This window comes from Semicossyphus pulcher, unplaced genomic scaffold, assembly GCF_022749685.1.
Source record: "Semicossyphus pulcher isolate SPU_LCO1_2020_fin unplaced genomic scaffold, fSemPul1.0.p SCAF_1, whole genome shotgun sequence".
NCBI lineage: Eukaryota > Metazoa > Chordata > Actinopteri > Labriformes > Labridae > Semicossyphus > Semicossyphus pulcher.
Window position 1 is genome coordinate 24309505 of NW_027211603.1, and position 19013 is coordinate 24328517.

A 19013-nucleotide genomic window follows, 5' to 3' on the forward strand; every position below is an offset into this window, starting at 1 on the left:
CGTTGTTACTTGGGTCTGCTCTTTCAGAACTGTGTACTCCAGCTCCATAAAAGTATGGAGATATTTCTCTGCGCACGTTTGTGAAGCCGTGTGGTGAACACTCACACTTTACAGGTTTGTTTGGTCCCATTTTAAACACAGACATCTTTAAGAGGTATTTAGACACCTACAATAACAGTCTAGGTGGTTTCAACACTGGAGTGAAGTTTTACACGTTTCTCTTTTAGTGTAAACTCTAATAAAGTATAAATGCCGTAAAAATAACCTCCCCTGAACGCAATGCCTTTAACCCTTGACGGCTTGTGTACAGTTTTTTGCTCACAGCTTCAAGTCTCAGAGAGGCTCTATCACAACCTCAATTTTCTGTTTTGTAAAGGAAAAATCAACCCGGCATGACAGACTGCTTTTGCCACAATATAATATAAACTTTACAATAGTGTGCTGCTGGATCTGCAGTTATGCAGCCTGGACTAACAATCCATAGTACAACGTGAATGATGGACTGTTCCTATCTCTGCTCAGCCCGCTGATGGATGGACACACTCTGAAGACCAAAGTGATCAATAACAGCTGCGCAGCTGTTATAGATGAAGACAAGTGTCAATAACAGACAAGGGGAGTGACTGATTTGCTCTAAAAGGCCGTTTTGAATGTTAAATAACTTTATCAACACACAGGTTCTGCATATGTTGTTGTTTAACTGTACCTCTGGTTACACAAGTATAGTAAAGTATATACAGTATAAGCTGGCACGCGGGGCGCTGTAGACCAAAAATTAGGCAATATCACACGAGAGGGAGTGACGCTGTAGCCTACTGTGATGTACTGAATATTATCACGGCTGTGATTCAGTCAATAATATTCAGTACATCATAGCTGTAATTATCCAGTGTGATATTGCAGTTATACAGGCAACAAATGGAAGTAAACAGTGATAACCAACAGATAATTACTTTTTGCTTCACCATCTCGACTAGTTCCACAACTTGTGTCCACAGGTTACCACAGATCAGCTGTTTGTTATCATGTACATTTATCTGTTTGTTTTAATTGATCATCAACCAGTGAAATAAGAGTCTGCTGTGTGATTCAGAGGTACCAGCTTGATTAATGTAGACATACACAGTCTGCTGTAATGTTGATGAACAGTATTCAGAACACCTGGCTGAGGCGGAGTGATACACAGAGTGAAAAGTCCAAGTGATGTTGTTCTCTATATCAGCCTCTTGTCCAATCAGATTCCGTGGTTGAAACTAACTGTTGTATGTACACATAACATATTTAACTTAATTATGTACTTATATTAATATTGCACAATGGCATCATATTTCTATACAAACAAATTTGTTGTAATGATGTAAATGTAAATGGTTAATGGACTGCATATACATAGTGCTTTTCTAGTCTTCCAACAAGTCAAAGCTGCTTTTACACTACATGTCACATTCACCAATTCACACACACATTCACACATGGCATTAGAAAAGATGGTATTAGATGGTATTAGAAAAGATGGCAATGACCTAAGTGCCAATTTCCAATCAGATCTGTGCCCATTCATACCCGATGTCTAGGCCACCGGAGCAATTTGGGGTTCAGTGTCTTGCCTGAACCCCAAATTGCATTGAAACAGTAGACAGAGAAATCAACGGTGATTCAGAAATAATGTTCATTGAATTTTCTTCTTTCCAGAAAAACTCAATCCACAAATCTTATATAAGACATATTTGAGCTTTATTTAAGTGCTTTGGTGTTTTTCTCTCTGGTGTTATTACATTTTTATATTTTACTCAACATTTCATTTACGCACACTCCTGTGGGTGATGTATTCATTGTAATGTGAATCACATTGCATTGACTTCTCGTAAAATGTGCAGCGTACATAACTACAGCTACGGCTGTTGTGATGAATCCAGAATGAACTTATAAATATGTATGATGACGACTTTGTGTCAGACGACCACACAGCGCTGAGGAAATGAAGTCAGTGTCTGTGCAGAGACTGAATGGTTTTGTTGTTTGTGCTGCTCTTACACATTTTGATATAAACCACAGAATCTTGATGCAGTTTCTGTAACCACACTGAACGCTGCGAGTGCAGAAAGACTGATACAAAACCGTGTGAAATATTGAGCTACGTGGAGTTTAATGTCTAAATTTCCTCTAATGAGGGGAAATGAAAGCAGTATTTTTTGAGTAATAAGACACATCTGTGGTCAACAGAATTGCTTTTTTGATTAACCATGAAATGCAAATGTGAGCAAAAAAAGGCCCTCAGTGTCTTTCCCTGTGTTAAAGACACAGGCGGCCATTTGGGATGGAATAAATGTCACATTTCCATTACAATACCAAGACGCCGCGGATAGAAAGGTCAGCTTGGAATTAACTTAAAGCAGGATGTGATACGACCTGCCACTTGTCCATTCATTTGTGTTGTGCCTCCTGTATGAGATTTTTCTCATTTCCTCTTGTTGCTAATCTAAAACAATTTAGGACGACACAAAAAAAAGCAGAACAAAAAGCTTCACGGCGGGCTGTAATAGGAGAGCTGCAATCACTGCATGAAGTGGAAGTGCACATCAGATTGTCAATTTAGAAACAATGAGGGTCACAGGTTATAATTTGGGTTCTGATTGGCAAGTGATGAGCTAAAATGACACTGTCAAGAGGGAGGGTCTCCTCGTGCAGACAGAGATAGGGAGTGGATGATAGCCCTCATCTGCCCAGTACTTTAGTTTGGTTTCTGTCTGCGTCTTTTTTTGTGCTGCTAAATAAACTTAAACAGATGTGGAGTTCTGTGCATGGGTGGTGATAGGAGAAACAACACGTATATGTCCCTGGTGATCAGGCCTTAGTGCTGTTACCAGTTGTTGAATCGCCTTTTCAAGCAAAGTTTTTTGGTCCTTGCACTATCTTACGTCAAGTTTCGGAGCTCAACTATTTTGTTTCGATGCCTAATAAAAGGAAGGCAACTAAAATCTGCCACGTAAATCTACTGAAACCATAAAATGTCCCTGTCTGTGATACAACTGAGCCAGTAGCAAGTGGTCACCCTATACTTCTTGCTGGTGTTGACTTGAATCCGCGGCTGGGAGAGGCCGCTTTAGAGGAGGAAGAAGTTGTAATGTGTAATGGAGTGTTGCAAACTCACCTTAAAAAACTCAGAGTCTTTGAGTAATATGCATGTGTTGTTGGGTCATTTGGGTGAGTCTCAACGTGAGCAGTTGATTAACATAACTGAAAGCTATCCATCCCTGTTTTTCGATACTCCATCTCGCACGTGCCTGATTGAGCATGATATGGGTATTGGTGAGGCCCCGCCTATTAAACAACGTTTTTATCCACTTCCTAGAATGGAGGATTGTGTAGATCAAGTCGGGGCGGCAAAATATGTGAGTAAGTTTGATCTCTTAAAGGGGTATTGGCAAGTTCCCCTTTCTAAAAAGGCACAAGAGATTTGCTAACTGGTAACTCCATCTGGTTTGTACAGTTACACTGTTGTGCCATTCGGGTTGCGGAATGCACCTGCAACGTTCCAGAGACTCATGAACAAGGTTGTTTCCAGGGTTACAGGGTTGTGCAGTTTATTTAGAATATGTGGTCATCTATTGTGACACATGGGAAGAGCACCTCAGTAGGATAAAAGTGCTGTTTGAGAGGCTTCTTTGGGCATGTTTAACCATCAATCTAGCTAAATGTGAGTTTGCTAGAGCCACCGTTACATATGTGTGAAAAGTTGTGGGACAAGGTGAGGTGCGGCCCGTAGATGCAAAGGTTGAAGCCATTAAAACTTATCCAAACCCCTCTTCCAAAAAAGAATTGATGCGCTTCCTTGGCATGGCTGGTTATTATCACAGTTTTTGTGCTAACTTTTCTTCTGTTGTTGCTCCACTGACAAACCTTCTTAAGGCTGAGGTGAAGTTAATTTGGTCTCCAGAGTGTCAAAACGCATTTGAAAAGGTTAAGACGTTGTGGTGTTCTGCACCAGTCCTCGCTGCTCCTCGTTTAGGGGAACCCTTTCAGCTTCAAGTGGATGCCAGTAATGTCGGTGCTGGTGCAGTTTTGATGCAAGCTGATAAAAAGTGTGAACTTAAAGCTGTTAGCTATTTCTCTAGAAAGTTTAAGTCTTACCAGTCACACTATTCTGTGATCGAGAAAGAGGCACTTGCGTTAATTTGGGCCCTCCAACATTTTGATGTGTATGTTGACTCAGGAACCCCCCTTTTTGTTTATACGGATCACAATCCCTTGACATTTTGCGACCACTACAAAACCCAAATCAGTGGTTGATGCAGTGGGCCTTGTTTTTGCAGCCTTATCATTTGGAAATACATCACATCAAAGGCAACACAAACTTTGTTGCTGATGCCCTATCTCGCTCCTTAAATCTTCTGTTTTATTGTCCTGTTTTGTTTTTGTCAGAATGCTTGAATAGATCAGGTAAACTGTCCAAAAAGGGAATAATGTAACAGAGGGTGGTAAGCCTATTTCGCCATGCGCCATTCGCCTTGTTTGTTTTGTTCATTAAAGTTGTAGCCTATTTAAATGTTCCTATTTAAAAGGTTCTCGACACCCATCCCTACTACAAATGGAAACCAGAACACTTTCCCAGCAGAAATATGGTCCCATGCCTTTTTACGCAGAATCTGTGAATTAAGATCAGTCAACAACTAACAGCGACACAGTATAAGCGTAGGCATAACACATTTAAATCTATAAAAATCTACTTAACACTGTAGTAAGACGTAGGCTACTCACATTCACACAGACACACACAAAATCCACATGCAGTCACCACCCCACACAACAAAAAGGGGATTAGTGTCCCAAAGTTCCTCCAATGTTCCATCATCACCTAATTTATTCAACACGAACACATGACCATGGCTCATTCAGGCTCATTCAAGCGTTAATGTTCACAAACACACATAAATCCACAAAGTCCATTTACGTGTGAAAACAGCCTCAATCCCCACGAGGGTTTTCTGATTGTTGTCAGGGAAAACACTTAAATCTCTCTTATAGCACGAGGCTGAGCCAACAGCAGCATTACACCATGACAGGAGAAATATACTGTAGAGGCTTCACACAGCTGCGCTGTTGTTATCAGGGCACAGGACGTCACAGGAGAAACAATGAAGATGTGCTGACAAAGCTAGCTGGCCCTATATTGTTTGGAGTGATAATGAAGCTGAAATGATGTTGAAGGGAACAGCCCACTGAGATTATATCCACTGCAATAAATGCTAAAATAAATATGGCAAAGAAGATTTTTTTAATCTAATCTTTGAACTGCACATGCAGAATATTTAGAATCTTTCCAGCAGTTATTCCTATGAGAGCATTTTGATAAAGACATTCATGATCATCTTAATCTTGCAATGAATTATCTTTTTGCAAAAACTGCTGTGAACACATGTTGTATTATGACCTCAGCTAACCATCTGTCTATGTCTCATGTTCACTGTGGTTTGGTCTTTACCAGCTCCGAACAGAAATACTGTTTAATGCTCTGGTTCCAGGCAGGGAGTGTACAACCGGTCTTTAGAGCTTTTCGCTAAAATAAGCTGCTTTCTGCGGCTTAAATCAAACCTTTGATGGCACTAAGAGTGAACCCAAACAGCAGAGTTGCAGGCTGTAAAACAAAAACAATGATTTCATGGAAGCTAAAAGGAAAAACGTATCAACATTCATTTTGACAATCAGAAACACGTCCACTACTAACTTTACTTTCATCTCTGTTTTTAGATCTGGTGTTGTAGCTACTACATGCTTACTATGTTCACCAGCTATTTGCTAGGTGTGTCTGCTGTTTGGTCGTGAGCAGGAAGTGTACAGTGTTTTTTAAAGTTAACAGCGGTTAAGTTGTGAGGCAGCTAAACAGGGACAAACTCAATATAGAGCTCTGTAAAGCCGAAGGGAGCTGAGTATATGTCTGCCTCTTTCACATCGTCACATGGTATCACATTATCATTTGAGAAGTGGTTGTCATAAAACTAACAATAAAAGCTTCATGACTAAAAAACTGTTTCAGTGTGGTTTGATTGGATTTTGTTTACAGTGGCCCTCAAACAAGAGCCAAAAACACTGCAACAGTCCTCACATTAAGTTTCTAATTTGTGCTCAGAAGTACGTCACATTATCCTTTAAAGGTCAAAAACAAAAACACGGATATGTTTAATATCAAACAACAAGAACTGATGTCACTTTGGGGAGACTTAAGTGCTTATGTGCAGTAAAAACCGACTGCGAAATAATAAGAAATAATAATTGTAACGGTTAATTTGTTAATTAAAAACTGACTAGTTTCATAGTGAAGGAAAGTAAACTGAGTCATATGCTTAGTCTCCATCTGCTAAACCTCCTAATTACCTCGCACACATCAGTACCATCTACTTTAGCCTTCAAGCATCCAAAATATCATCCAATAAAGCAGCCATCCGGGTCCACTGGCGCTGGTCACTCTGCACCTCCCTGACAGTTAATCAGAGGAGTTTGTTGCAGGCTGCTTCTTAATTTCAATGTGTGATCGGTCTGCTGCCCACAGACACTGTTTCCCCATGTGCTGGATAAAAGTTGGTAATGAGATCTTCGGCTCGCGGCTGTGTGTGGCAGCATGATGGATTCTGGGAGCAGGTGCACGGTGAAGGCGCTGCACAGCGCTCTGATTATTTTGGACACAATTTTGGTTCACTGATGATGCCATTTACCCCAAATAAATCCTGACTCAGCCGTGTAAATTTGACCAGATTGTTGAGGGCACTTCATCGCATTATATCATGTATAACACAGACCTTTCACTTCCTGTTATTTGTTAACAGGAATGTTAATAATGACAGAAAACAAGGATGAATTTACCTTCGTCTGCACAAAGTCCATGATGTTTTTGAAGTCCAAGTCATCATAGTAGTTCACTATGCCTCTTCTGATGTTCTTGTTCAGTAACTCCACCGTCTGAAAGAGCGAGAAAATAAAACAATTTGTGTGTGTTAACGGTATGAAGGGGGTCATGTGACCACATTTGTTTGGTTTCCATGACACAGCTGATATAGAGCCAGAGAGGCAGCTCTGATGAGTCAAGGTGACCGATCCAGTGAACTGGAATATAAAAAAGTTTGACAGCTCACATCTGTCAGTCACAATCTGGCGCAGCAGGGTCACATTAGGTTAATGCATCAGCCTATCATCCGACTGAATATCTGCAACTGGCAACTAAAATACATTCATGGAGATCTTTGATCGAATGTTTTCTGTAAGGAACTCAACGCTCTCTCTCTGTGTGATATACAAGTCTTACTGCCTAGAAGGGTATGTTTTTCAGTGCTGTGATTTTGCCCGTCTGTGAGCAAGATTAGGGGGAAACTAGTGGCTCAAAAAAAGGAAAATTGGTGGAAGTGTGCAGCATGGACCAGAAAGAACACAGCACATTTTGGACCAGATCCAGTCCCAACTCACAAGCTAGCTTTAACAGCAGAGCTCACACACTAACAACAACACTGACTTAACTACAGCGGATCCCACTAACTGTTTTTTATTTGTGAACATGCAGTTTTTTGATAACAAGCTGCCATGTTCCTGTTATTTCAACACATTTACATGATAATAAAATGTATTCCTGTTTGTTCAAAATATTGTGAAATATTTCCATTGCTGAGGCATATTAAAAATTTCATGAGAGATGATAATGCTTCAGCTATGCACATCCACATTTTTATATAATTCCTATTGTCACGGTACCGCCCACACTATGATTTGGCCGTTAAGCTATGCAGGGTGATGGACTGTGGTTGGTTAGTAGTTCAGATGAATACCTGTCGTTACGGAAGTGAGGAGGCGGAAGTGAGGAACGCCATGACAGTGACTGGCGGTGACTAGGAAAGCAGCAAGTCAAAATGAGATGTTTGCCCTTGTTTTCCTTTGCTTTGAGGATTGTTTTCGTTATTTGTCTTCGTCGCACAATTCATTAACTGAAACCGACGGAAAGCCGTGAGAATACAGGTAAGTCCTCTCCCTTGTATTTAGCGAGCGGCCAAACTTGTTGCATCTCTTGGTTATTATATGCATGGAACCGCGTTCTGGACATCTGTAGACGGGCTACCGAACCAGGTTGTATATATTCAATGAAACAGAATTCGCAGAGTTGGCCGGTGACCGCGACACTATATTCTTGGAAATATATCCAGACATAAAAAGTGCTTGTACTTGCAGATTTATAAATCATAGAAGACTGAACTATCGGCCTTGGAGGAGGTCTGCACTCTCAGCGTGCCTGTCCACTTCATACTTTATTAAAAATGGGGCAACAGAGCAGTGATCTTTTCATTCCTTTCAGGTCCACGTATGCTCAGTAATTTCTCCCTTTCAACATAATAATGACGAATTGAGACGGTTCCCCTCATGACAGTCGCAGAGATTGAAGAGGCTGAGCCTTTCCTTTCATTCTGAACATATCAGGTCCTCATATTGAATCTATAGGGGCAAGGCAACCACATTTAACCACATTACAATACAAAGATATATACCCAGACTCAGAGTCAGTCTACTGGGGCGTTTCCCTTTGACTGAATGAACCTTATTAATCCTTATTAAAGAACCCTCTATAGGCTCACATGGTGTTACCAACTTTAACATGGTGTTCATGGAAATAGAACAAAAAGGAAGGAACTCATCTTCTTCTTCAAAATCTACTTATGTGATTAAGGAACTGAAATCAGATTAAAATAACCATATTTCCACATGCATGTATCAGCCTCTCTCTTTTTCATCTCAATGTAAATGAGACGACAGTGTAATGAAGCTGTGACATATAAGAAGCTGAGTCTTTATTGTATCTGAAATAAAACTGCATTTACACTCTGAAATGTCCACTGATGATGTCGATAATTTAACTTTTCTTTTGACAAACAGATAAACATAGAAACACATCACACAGTGTTATTGAAAAAGTTATTCCAAGACAGGCCATTATGATGTTTAGTGTATCAGTCATGTAAGAGAGATGATTAAAAGTATTAAAAAAGTCCCCACAGAGCCACATTCAGATGTTCATCAATGAAAACTGCTGTGATGGATATCTCAGTGGATGGTTGTTATAATTATACAAGTCTGGCTCCATTATCATATCTCATGGCGGCATTAGCAGTAATCCTTTATCAGTGTCTCTTACATGAAACTTTATTATGGTGTTCATTGTTCTGTGTAAAGCGCCAGCAGATTAATTCTCTAACTTTAAAAACCCTGAATTGGAACATCTTTTAGTTCCTAAAATGTTGAAACTATGTCACATAATGCCTGGAGCCTGGGCGTCATAATTGACGACCAGCTAACCTTTAAGGTTCACGTGGCCTTGATTGCTCGGTCATGTCGATTTGCCCTGTACAACATCAGGAAGATCAGACGCTGTCAGAGCATGCAACACAACTGCTGGTACAGCAGACTACTGCAACTCCCTACTGGCAAGCCTCCCTGCATGCACATTCAAACCTCTGCAGATGATCCAGAAAGCAGCAGCTCGACTGGTCTTCAGTCAACCTAAAACTGCACGTCACTCCACCATTCATATCCCTCCACTGGGTCCCAGTCGCTGCTCGCATCAAATTAAAAAAACTGTTGCTCGCTTACAAAACAGCAACAAAAACAGCTCCTGCCTACCTGAACGCCCTCATGCAGGTCTACACTCCCTTCCGCACTACGCTCTGCCAATGAAAGCCGCCTGGTACTCCCATCACAACAGGGCCCTAAGTCGCTAACTAGACTCTTCTCCTCAGTAGTCCCCCTGTGGTGGAACGAGCTACCAAACTCCATTCGGTCCACAGAGTCCCTTTCACCTTTAAGAAGAAGCTAAAGACCCAGCTCTTTATGAACACCTCTGACCTTAATGATATTGATGCTATTGATGATGATGATGATATTGAGGATGTTGATTAGGATATTCATGATGATGATGATATTCAGCTTGTTGATGTTGTTGATGATGATGATTTAAGGGTCTTTCTATACACCCTGTGCATTGCCTCTGTGCACTGTTAGTTGACACTTACTGACTTCGTTCCCTCCTGTCTTGATCGTTGCTTATGTTGTATTAACTCTCAGATGTACGTCGCTTTGGACAAAAGCGTCTGCTAAGTGAAATTGTAACATTGCAGCATAAAATGTCACTTTAATGCCTCATGCATCCTCAGTTAAAATATAACCTTCGTGTAAATAAGATTAAAAAGGAGACTTCTAGTTAGCTGAAATAAAAACGCCCTATCAAATGATTTGTTTCCCACAAAGAATTGCTCATGATTGTAATGTGTTTTGGAAGATGCTTGTCTGGTCAGGATGGCATAAAACACCCGTCACTCTGTTAGTGTGCACAGGAACATTATTGGATTTGATCACAGGGAGGGAAATTAGATTAGAAACTGAAGACGGAGAATTCACAGAAGACAAGAGGAGAAACAGAAATGAGACAGACAAGGATTAAGAGGGAGTCATTAGAGGTGAGAAAAGACAGAGAGAAGAAAGATACAGAAACACACAGACGGGTCGGAGGGAGCAGAGTTTTATCAGCATGCTGATGACACAACTGATGAACCTGTTTACTCTTTGAACCCATCACTTGTGATTATACTGGCTGTGCATTGCCTGCCTGGTTTCAGTGTGGTGTCAGTGAAGTCTGCATTAAATGAAAGACACTATATTAACTAGCGGTGAGCGATATGGCCTAAAAATGATATCACTATATTTCACAAAATCCTGACGATATGAACAAAGAAAACTGAATAATGTTTTGTTTGTGAGGCAGCAGCATTTATTCATGCAAACAAAATAAAGTGCTTCTTTTCCAATTAACTGCGGGGGTCTGGGGGGACATTTTGGCTGTAAAAGCCCAAATTTGGCTGCCTCATTTTCAAAGGAGAATTAGGCCTTAATACGTTTTAGCCCACTCTTTGCCCCCCCCCCAGTCAGTGCTCACATTACGATCTACATGACAACATAGAAACACTGCTGTAGCCTGCTACTACAAGCTGCTTAGACTATCTTACTTATTAATAAGAGGTATTGATCTGCCACTGCATCAACCGTCCCTGTATGTAGTTTATCTTTAAATCAGTAAAGAGCGAAGCTGCCCGCTTTATTACTCTTTATATGGCTATGCTACAAATATCAATTAGATGGTAATCTGAAGAGAAAGCAGCACGTCACGATGATGGCCAATCTCTTTGCATTAAAATGCAACTGTTCTTCGTCTTCAATTCCTTCGCTAATATCCATCAAACACTGAAGTTTGCTCTCCGCCAAATGCGCTCTTTGCTCTCAGCTGAGCGCCCCCGCCTCTCCACACTCACGCACTCCGAGCATGCAGGGGCGGGGCTTACACGGACAGACAGGCATCTCTACAAGCGGAGGCGAGTGCTTCTAAAATGAACAGGGAAAGCAATACACAACTTGTTGTCCGTAACAAGTTACATCTTTGATGATATGACACTTTCTTATCATGTAAAAAATTATACCGGTATAATCTGAACGATATGATATGGCACAGCCCTAATATTAACTTATAAACTTACGTAGTGTTGTCATAATGACATTAATTGTATTCAAATGACTTTACCCCCCTTATAGTGCTATTAAGTGTAATGTCATGTATCATCATCATCATAATATTCACAATATCAACATCATTCATACTAGTTTGTTTATTTAGAAGATACACGCACTGATGAACTGTGAGCCCCTAACGAATGACTGCTGAACAAGGCCTCAGCTATTATCAGTCTATCCTGTTCCCCCACAACTACAGGAGGTACATCTTCTCTGCAAAATAGTCAAACTGTCCATCTGCTGAGGCAGGAGGGTTTGTTACTGTCAGCTTATTGATCAACACCTTTGACAGCTCACCTGGTTACGGAACACCAACGCCAATATCCCTCCCAGCAGCTCCAGGATCAGACACACAGTCAGGGTGTACATGAACTGTGAGCAAACACACAATAGAGAGGAAGAACCATTATGCACATACACATTATACCATTTAAACTTTAATATTTTATCTTCATCATTTGTTCTTTGCAGTGATAGTTATTAATAAAACGTAGACACAATGACACCAGGGTGTTTACCATTGCCTTACAGATGTACAGTAACCTTCACAGTTTGCATGTACACAGTGTCTTCACAAAGAGGCACAGTTATGGTTCGCATAATGTCAAGGACTGATGTTTGCTTTTTGCTGTTTCTCCTGTATATATACGTAAGACTCCTTTTGTCACATGCATATCTCATTTTCCAACACTTCTCATGCTGGCATGTGCTCCGTTTTAAGGTCATTGCTTGTTTTTTTGCACGTAACTAAAACTGCAGTTGTTTAGTCATGTATTTGTAGAAACTGGTGCGTCTTATTTTCTTCATGCATCTTCTCTTTGCATGCCTACATTTGTATTAGCACTAAAGGGAGGTGTAAGCTCACATGGCCTAAGTAAACTAACTAAGTACTAAGTAAACAGCGCATATCTCTACGTGTGTCATTAATACTTAAAGTAACAGAGTAAATACATTTGTGTTTGCAACTTTGAAAATTGTCTGTAGAAATCTGTTTTATAAAACTCCCAAAAGCTTCCATTTTATTACCTTTTCCTATTTAACAATGAAACTACATAGCATAATGGCCTGATCTAGTACACTCTTAAAAGTCAACATTGAATTGAAATGTAAAGATCAGCCCAGCCTCACACCTAATCAGTCTATTTGAGTCCGTTTCAACAGATGCTCAATAACTCAGAGTTTGAGACTGCCTCTATATGTTCATCCTGGAACCTTTATGGTGTTTAATTCTTATTTCTTGGTCCAAATTAAGATAAATGTTAAACACACTGGCGCATCACTAAGGCCGCTTTGTAAATAAGAATATAAACACAGTTAACACTTGCAAAGTGTGTCATTCTAAGAAACAAAGATTAAACAGAACATTATCAAACACATCCTGAGCATCATAGCAGCCACTTAGTTGTTTAAAAAGATGAATTACTCTGCTCTCAGCAGCACACCACTCACCACTTTCAGCAGGGTTAGATTGTCCCTTAGTGAAGCTAAGACCCCGATGAATGACACTATAAACATGACGATCCCCAGCAGGATCAGGATCACAGCCGGGGCCAGAAACACTCCCTCCATAGTCTTGTAGCGTTGTCTCTCCACCTCGGCATAGATGCCGATGGCCAGGATAAATCCCCCGATCAGCTGGAGACACAATGAGAAGCAGCATGGGTTAGTTAACAGCTTGAACAGTGAGGTGTATATAATATACATGATCACAATTTCAGCAGCTTTAAAAATGACATTCGATGGACCATCACCTCATATTTCACCTAACAATATATATTTTATGAAAAACAGATACTGGAACATACATTTTTGTCGTGGCTCTCCAGGCATGCAATTATTCATGTGTCCATGTGAACAACCCTGTCTGGATGACTGCTGTACTCACAGGCAGCTGCAGGAGTAATTCCATTATTGAAACTTTGCCAATGTTTTTAGCCATGTCAGTGTAAGCATGTTAGCAAGCTCATAGCACCACTGTGGCCGCGGTGAGCACTGCTAACGCGGCTGTAACCCCTGTGTCTGTTTGAACACGCATCGGACCAATTTAAACAAATGCCAAACTGACCTCCCTCAGCGCTGTCCTGCCTGTAAGAATCTCTAAAGCCTCCAGAGTGTGAACCTTCAGCTACTGAAACTAAACAGCCTAATTAAAGTCTAATTACTGTCTGCATCTTCACCAGACTGACGTGGGCTGCAGCAACAGATAATTCAGGGTTGTTTATGTCAGTGACAGCTTTCTTTAATTAGGATCAATGAAGCACTTTAGTTTTGAATACAGTAAATCTAGTGGGAACCATCAGTGCTGTCTGGTGTAAACACACACACACACACACACTTTTAAACACAGCGTCCTTGTCATTGCGGCTTTATCTCACTCAGTTACTCCAAAATAATTTGATAATCAATTCAAGCCAGACTTGAGAGATTTAAAGAACCATCAGTTGAGATTTATCCATCCATTTCTCTATGCAGAAAAGTCATCAGGGTTGCAAGAAGCTCTAACTTTTTCCCCAGCATTCTTTGACGCAGGCTTCTTCACCCTTTTGCTGTGAGGCACCAGTATCACATTATAATACAATATAACAGACCAACTATTTTAGCATAGATTTACTCATGCTGACACAGCAGTGCTCATTAAGTAACTTCCTTATTTGTTTGTGCTACAAAAGCAAAAGTAGTTTAAACATGTGCTGTATAGCTGCTACTTGATTCTTATTGCAGGCTTTCTACTAGAACATTTGTCACATTCATATCCTGATCAGTCACAATGTTTGCCAAATGTTTTTTGATGAATAATTTAATTCTGAGCTCAAAGTAAAAATATGTAAGTTGTTGCCAAAAGGACATGATGTGTCTGACTATAGCAGGAGCTGCAAGTCGCATACACCGACGTGTTAGCACAGGTTCACTGACATGACCTGACCTGGGTCACAGTATTCATCAGACAAGATGGCATTGTAGTGTTTCTGGGGGCTGGACCTCTGAAAACTGTACACAAGCACAACCTACTAACTTTGTCTGATTGTAATGAAGCAGTTTTGTCCTGTGATGGCCTCCAGCTGCTCGCCTGAACTCTCTGTGATTTACAGAACTTCCTGAAGGACGGACACAGCCAGACCTCAACCAGGGGAGGCCAGTCTAATGACAGGGAATGAAGTACTGAGATGATTAAGAGCTCTGCTCAGTGAAGGAGGACTCCACTGAGGAAAATAATAAAACAGCTGGTTCAGACGGGGATAAGTGAGGCGTGAAGCAGGAGAGGAGAGAGAGGGCCGGATTAGTGGGTGCCAGGGGCCAAACCTGGCAGGAATCCACCTTGGTAGTTTAAAAGTTCCTCACCTCAATTCATGTTAGAGCGGCTGCTACGACAGCAATCTAATTGCTCTGGTACTGGATGAAAGACTGCTAACAAAAACGTGATTAGTGTCACTGGCTGGAGGCGGACTTTAATGTGTACTTCAGATAAAACACTGTTTTAAAAGCCTCATCATCATGTGGAGCTTATCTGTTCAGCAACTCCAAACCTCCACAGCACTTTTATTAACAGAAGAATTAACCACATTAAAGGCTTGTTTACTTAGAAATTAAAATGGTTAATTCACATCCTTAAAAGGTCAATTTAATTACATCATAATAAACCTTTTCAATTAAGGACCATCATCTGGAAAATTCAATAAGCGCTTCACGCTAAAACAGACCTGAGCTCACTGTGCGACGACAGAGGAAGCGCTAATGGAGACAAGAGCTTGATTCTTCAGTCAACAATCATTTGCAGGCTGTACAGTCCAGTGTTTGAGGCCTTTTTAACCCATCCACACAATTTCACTGTCACATTAATATACATCAAAGTCACATTAACATACATCAAAGCTGTATTCAATTAGCGCCAGGAAGCAGCCAATTATGCAACCACGTACCAGTCCAATTATGGAAGTGAAGAAACGCTGGCGGGGTCAGTTGATAGAAATTACAAGTAAAAATATGCAGATAGTATACATTAATATATCATTTATGTGCCAAACAACAGAAGTTGTGGAGTTTAATTTGCTCACAGCAGTAAACAATGTTAGGGTTAATAAATGGCTAATTTGGATGAGCTTTGCTGACTGACTCCATCTGCAGCACAGTTGTTCACGGTGATATGCAGCCATCCTGCATGCATGGACAAACTGTAGAACTTGTATTCAGTACTATGTAAAATTTATCAAGAGGCCTTGCACACAAACAGTCAAGTCATTTAGTAGTTTTCTCCAGCATGCATGGTCGAGGACGATTGTGTAATTACTCCGTGACACCCTTTTCATGTTCTTGAAAAAGGCATGAAATGTTCATCAGCAGAAAAAAAAAGCTCTGGAGAAGCAGCAGTTTTCTCTGTTTATGTTTACAAAATTAAAGTAGGATACAACAGGACATTAAAGTTAAGGGACCAAGTCTGTCCATATGATGAGCTTCATGCAAATCTAAAAATACAAAGGCCAATTACTCAGATTTATCACAGTCAAACAGCACACGAGCAATTCTTAGCCTGTAATATGATCAGGCAGATGAAGCTCGACCTATTAATAGAAACTTTTGATCCTTTATGCATCCAGGGAGGGTCAAGTGAGTCTGTTTACTTGCAACATCTGTCTTACATGAACAATAACACACCTATACAGTCACCTGGAAGCTGCTTGTACAGCACATTGGACCAGAGATAAACACACTTTCTTAAAATTAAAGCCGTTGTTCATTATCTTGGATTTTATTTTCTATAGTTCAGTCCATCATTGATAAGTATTATAATAGCAATGGACACTCAAAAGTAATTGCAAGCTCACAGTTTTACAGGCTTTCACTATCTAAACTGCCTTATTTCAATTATTCAGTTATTCAATTCAAAAATGAAGTGATACCATACAGACTCCAAACCTGGGACTGTGATCAGCTGATCAGCAGGAATAGGAATTGAATGTGTGAATGCAGTCCACAGCTATGCTAGCTGCTCTGTGAGGACATACTGTGCTTAGCAGCTTTGAAGACACAGCTTTGTTCTAGTTAATCTCTATTAAGAGATTCATAGAAATGTAGAATCTGTAGGCAGGGACATGGATTTCCAGGAAGGCAAGTGTTCTGTTTGTAGTACGCTTGTAGTCCGAGTAATATAGACCAATCATGTATCAGGAGGCTGCGGCGTGTGCAGGAAAAACAGTCTGTGCAGAGAGCAAAAGCAGGCGGAACGTAATCCGCCGTGATAACATCAGCGTCATCTGACGACAATTTAGCTTCTTATTCATCTCTATAAACAGACATCTAAATGAAACTTTAACTAACAATCTGTTTCAGATCCAAAATTCAACTTGAGATAAATTCCCTTTACGCTGTGTCACAAAAGCCGCTCAGCGTTCAGATTCACCGATTTCCTTGAAGGCATCAGATCGATCCGATCTCCGGTCAACAAACGAGCATTTTAAAGTTTTCTTCTCCTCTTGAGGACAGACTTAAGCAGGATTTATTTACTTCTTACAAATCTGCATCATGATGTTGAAATGTCGGCAAAGGTGAGACTCGTTAATAACAAATAAATCGGTTTCTCTTTCTGTAACGATACAGCACGCGGAAAAGAAAGTTGTGACGGGAAGTCGATTATCGCTTACCGTTCAGCACGTTCACCGGAGTCCCTAGAACCTATATCGCCTCAGACTATAGCCAATGGGATCTGAGATTGTGTTCTAGCTAAATGTTACAAAGACAATGCAAACATGAATCATTATACTACAAAGCAGGTGTAAGGTTCACCATGTTCACTGCCTTAGAAGTCTCAGCATGCAAACACAGTGACGTTTTCTAATAAGCGCCACTAGACACAGAAAAAATTGACTGCAGGATTTGAATATTAACTTTGGTGAGTGTAACTATCATAATCCAGAGAATCAACGGCTGGAGCAACAAATCAAGCCCAGGTAGTAATAAAACATCATTTTCCTAATTAACTGGAGCCTGCTAAATATGACATACGCAGCTATTGCAAACCGCATACACACACACACACACACACCACAGCGTGTTGGTAATGCAAACACCTCATCCTTTGACAAGTTTGTAGCTAATTGCTGTTTGCCTCCCCTCGATCTATCTTCAGCTTTTCCTAATGAAGACAGACACCAGGTCAGAGCGGAGGAGGAGGAGGAGGGAAAGAACAGTGTTTTTACATCAGTCGTCACCTGTGAGTTCTGAAGGTCCAAGTACTGTTTATTATCCACCATGATGTCTTTCCCTTACAAGTCCCTGCCTGCTGCTAACTGGTCGCCTGCCCGTGCAGAACTCAAGCGCACTAATGAACGGAAAAATGTCTCTGTGAAATTTCAGACGGTAATGAGTGATCATCTCTACTAAGAGTTCTGTCAGGTTACAAATCACTCTGATTCTTGTTCAAATAAATGCACTGAAATAGCTGTGATGATATTATAACACAGGTATGTTCATCAGCATGCACTTAGCTGCAGATGGCTCAGTGGCAATTGGCCCAAGGATGCGTTGCATTATATAACCTATTACACACTGTTAAAAAAACTTCACAGTGCCATTAGTGCGCTTGAATAACTGCTGTGGGGGCAAACAGTGCAGCACTGAAGCTCAAATGAAGCTTTGAAACCAGGCGAGAAGCTGCACACAAGGGACAAGAATACACTTATACAAGGACTCACTGTAGGACTGTGACTTTGTAAGATGCTTACAGTGGCTTTATAGAAATGCTTTTAAAGGTTATTTTGTCATTGATTACATTTTTGTGGTCATTTTACATCCCTCAATTCAGTCGACAGATGCTTTACAATTACTCACACTATAAAGGTTAACAAGCTCCTGTTACGTCTAAATGGGCTGGCCATTGAATTAAAAGTGGCAAATCATGTATGCCAAATTATATTGAAAAAGTTACAATTGTCAAATAAATATTTAATAGTAAAAGACATAAGAGATGAGAAGCATCAAAAAGCTGTCATTTCTTGTCCACACTGCAGCGTGGCTTGTTTATGAATGTAGACATTTAGTACAAGCGTTCACAGTTCCCACATATTAAAGCCTCCTGCTTTCTGTGAACCCCTGACTATTCCTCCATCCTCCATGAGGCCCATACATTTGTATTGAGGAAAATTTCTCCCAAACTTTTAAATTGATTGCTCTAAAATTGTCATTTCACTCAGGATGAAACTTTGTCACACTGCTGATCGGTTAACTTTCTGTCCGGTGTCACAATCAGGTCAAAAGTTTTATTTGCAAAAATATTTAGCTTTATGACAAAACACCTGCAAATTAATGTATGCCCAATCAACCTATGCTAATATGCTAACATGCTTAACAAAGATGGTGGCCATGGTTGTCATGGTTGTCATGATAAGTGGTAATCTCGAAGATCTCAGTTTCGTTCTCTTTGACAGCACCTA

The 19013-nt window shown here is 40.5% G+C and overlaps 1 protein-coding gene across 1 annotated transcript in view; it reads right to left on the reverse strand.

Moving 5' to 3' along the window:
* The window catches only part of tspan15 (tetraspanin 15), a 34962-nt gene that overhangs the window by 11280 nt on the left and 4669 nt on the right, over positions 1-19013 (reverse strand). Inside the window, exons 2-4 of the mRNA XM_069659335.1 lie at positions 13039-13224; positions 11887-11961; positions 6859-6954 (exon numbers count right to left, since the gene is read on the reverse strand). Of these exons, the coding sequence (XP_069515436.1) occupies positions 6859-6954; positions 11887-11961; positions 13039-13224 (357 nt within the window). The remainder of the gene's footprint in view (positions 1-6858; positions 6955-11886; positions 11962-13038; positions 13225-19013) is intronic.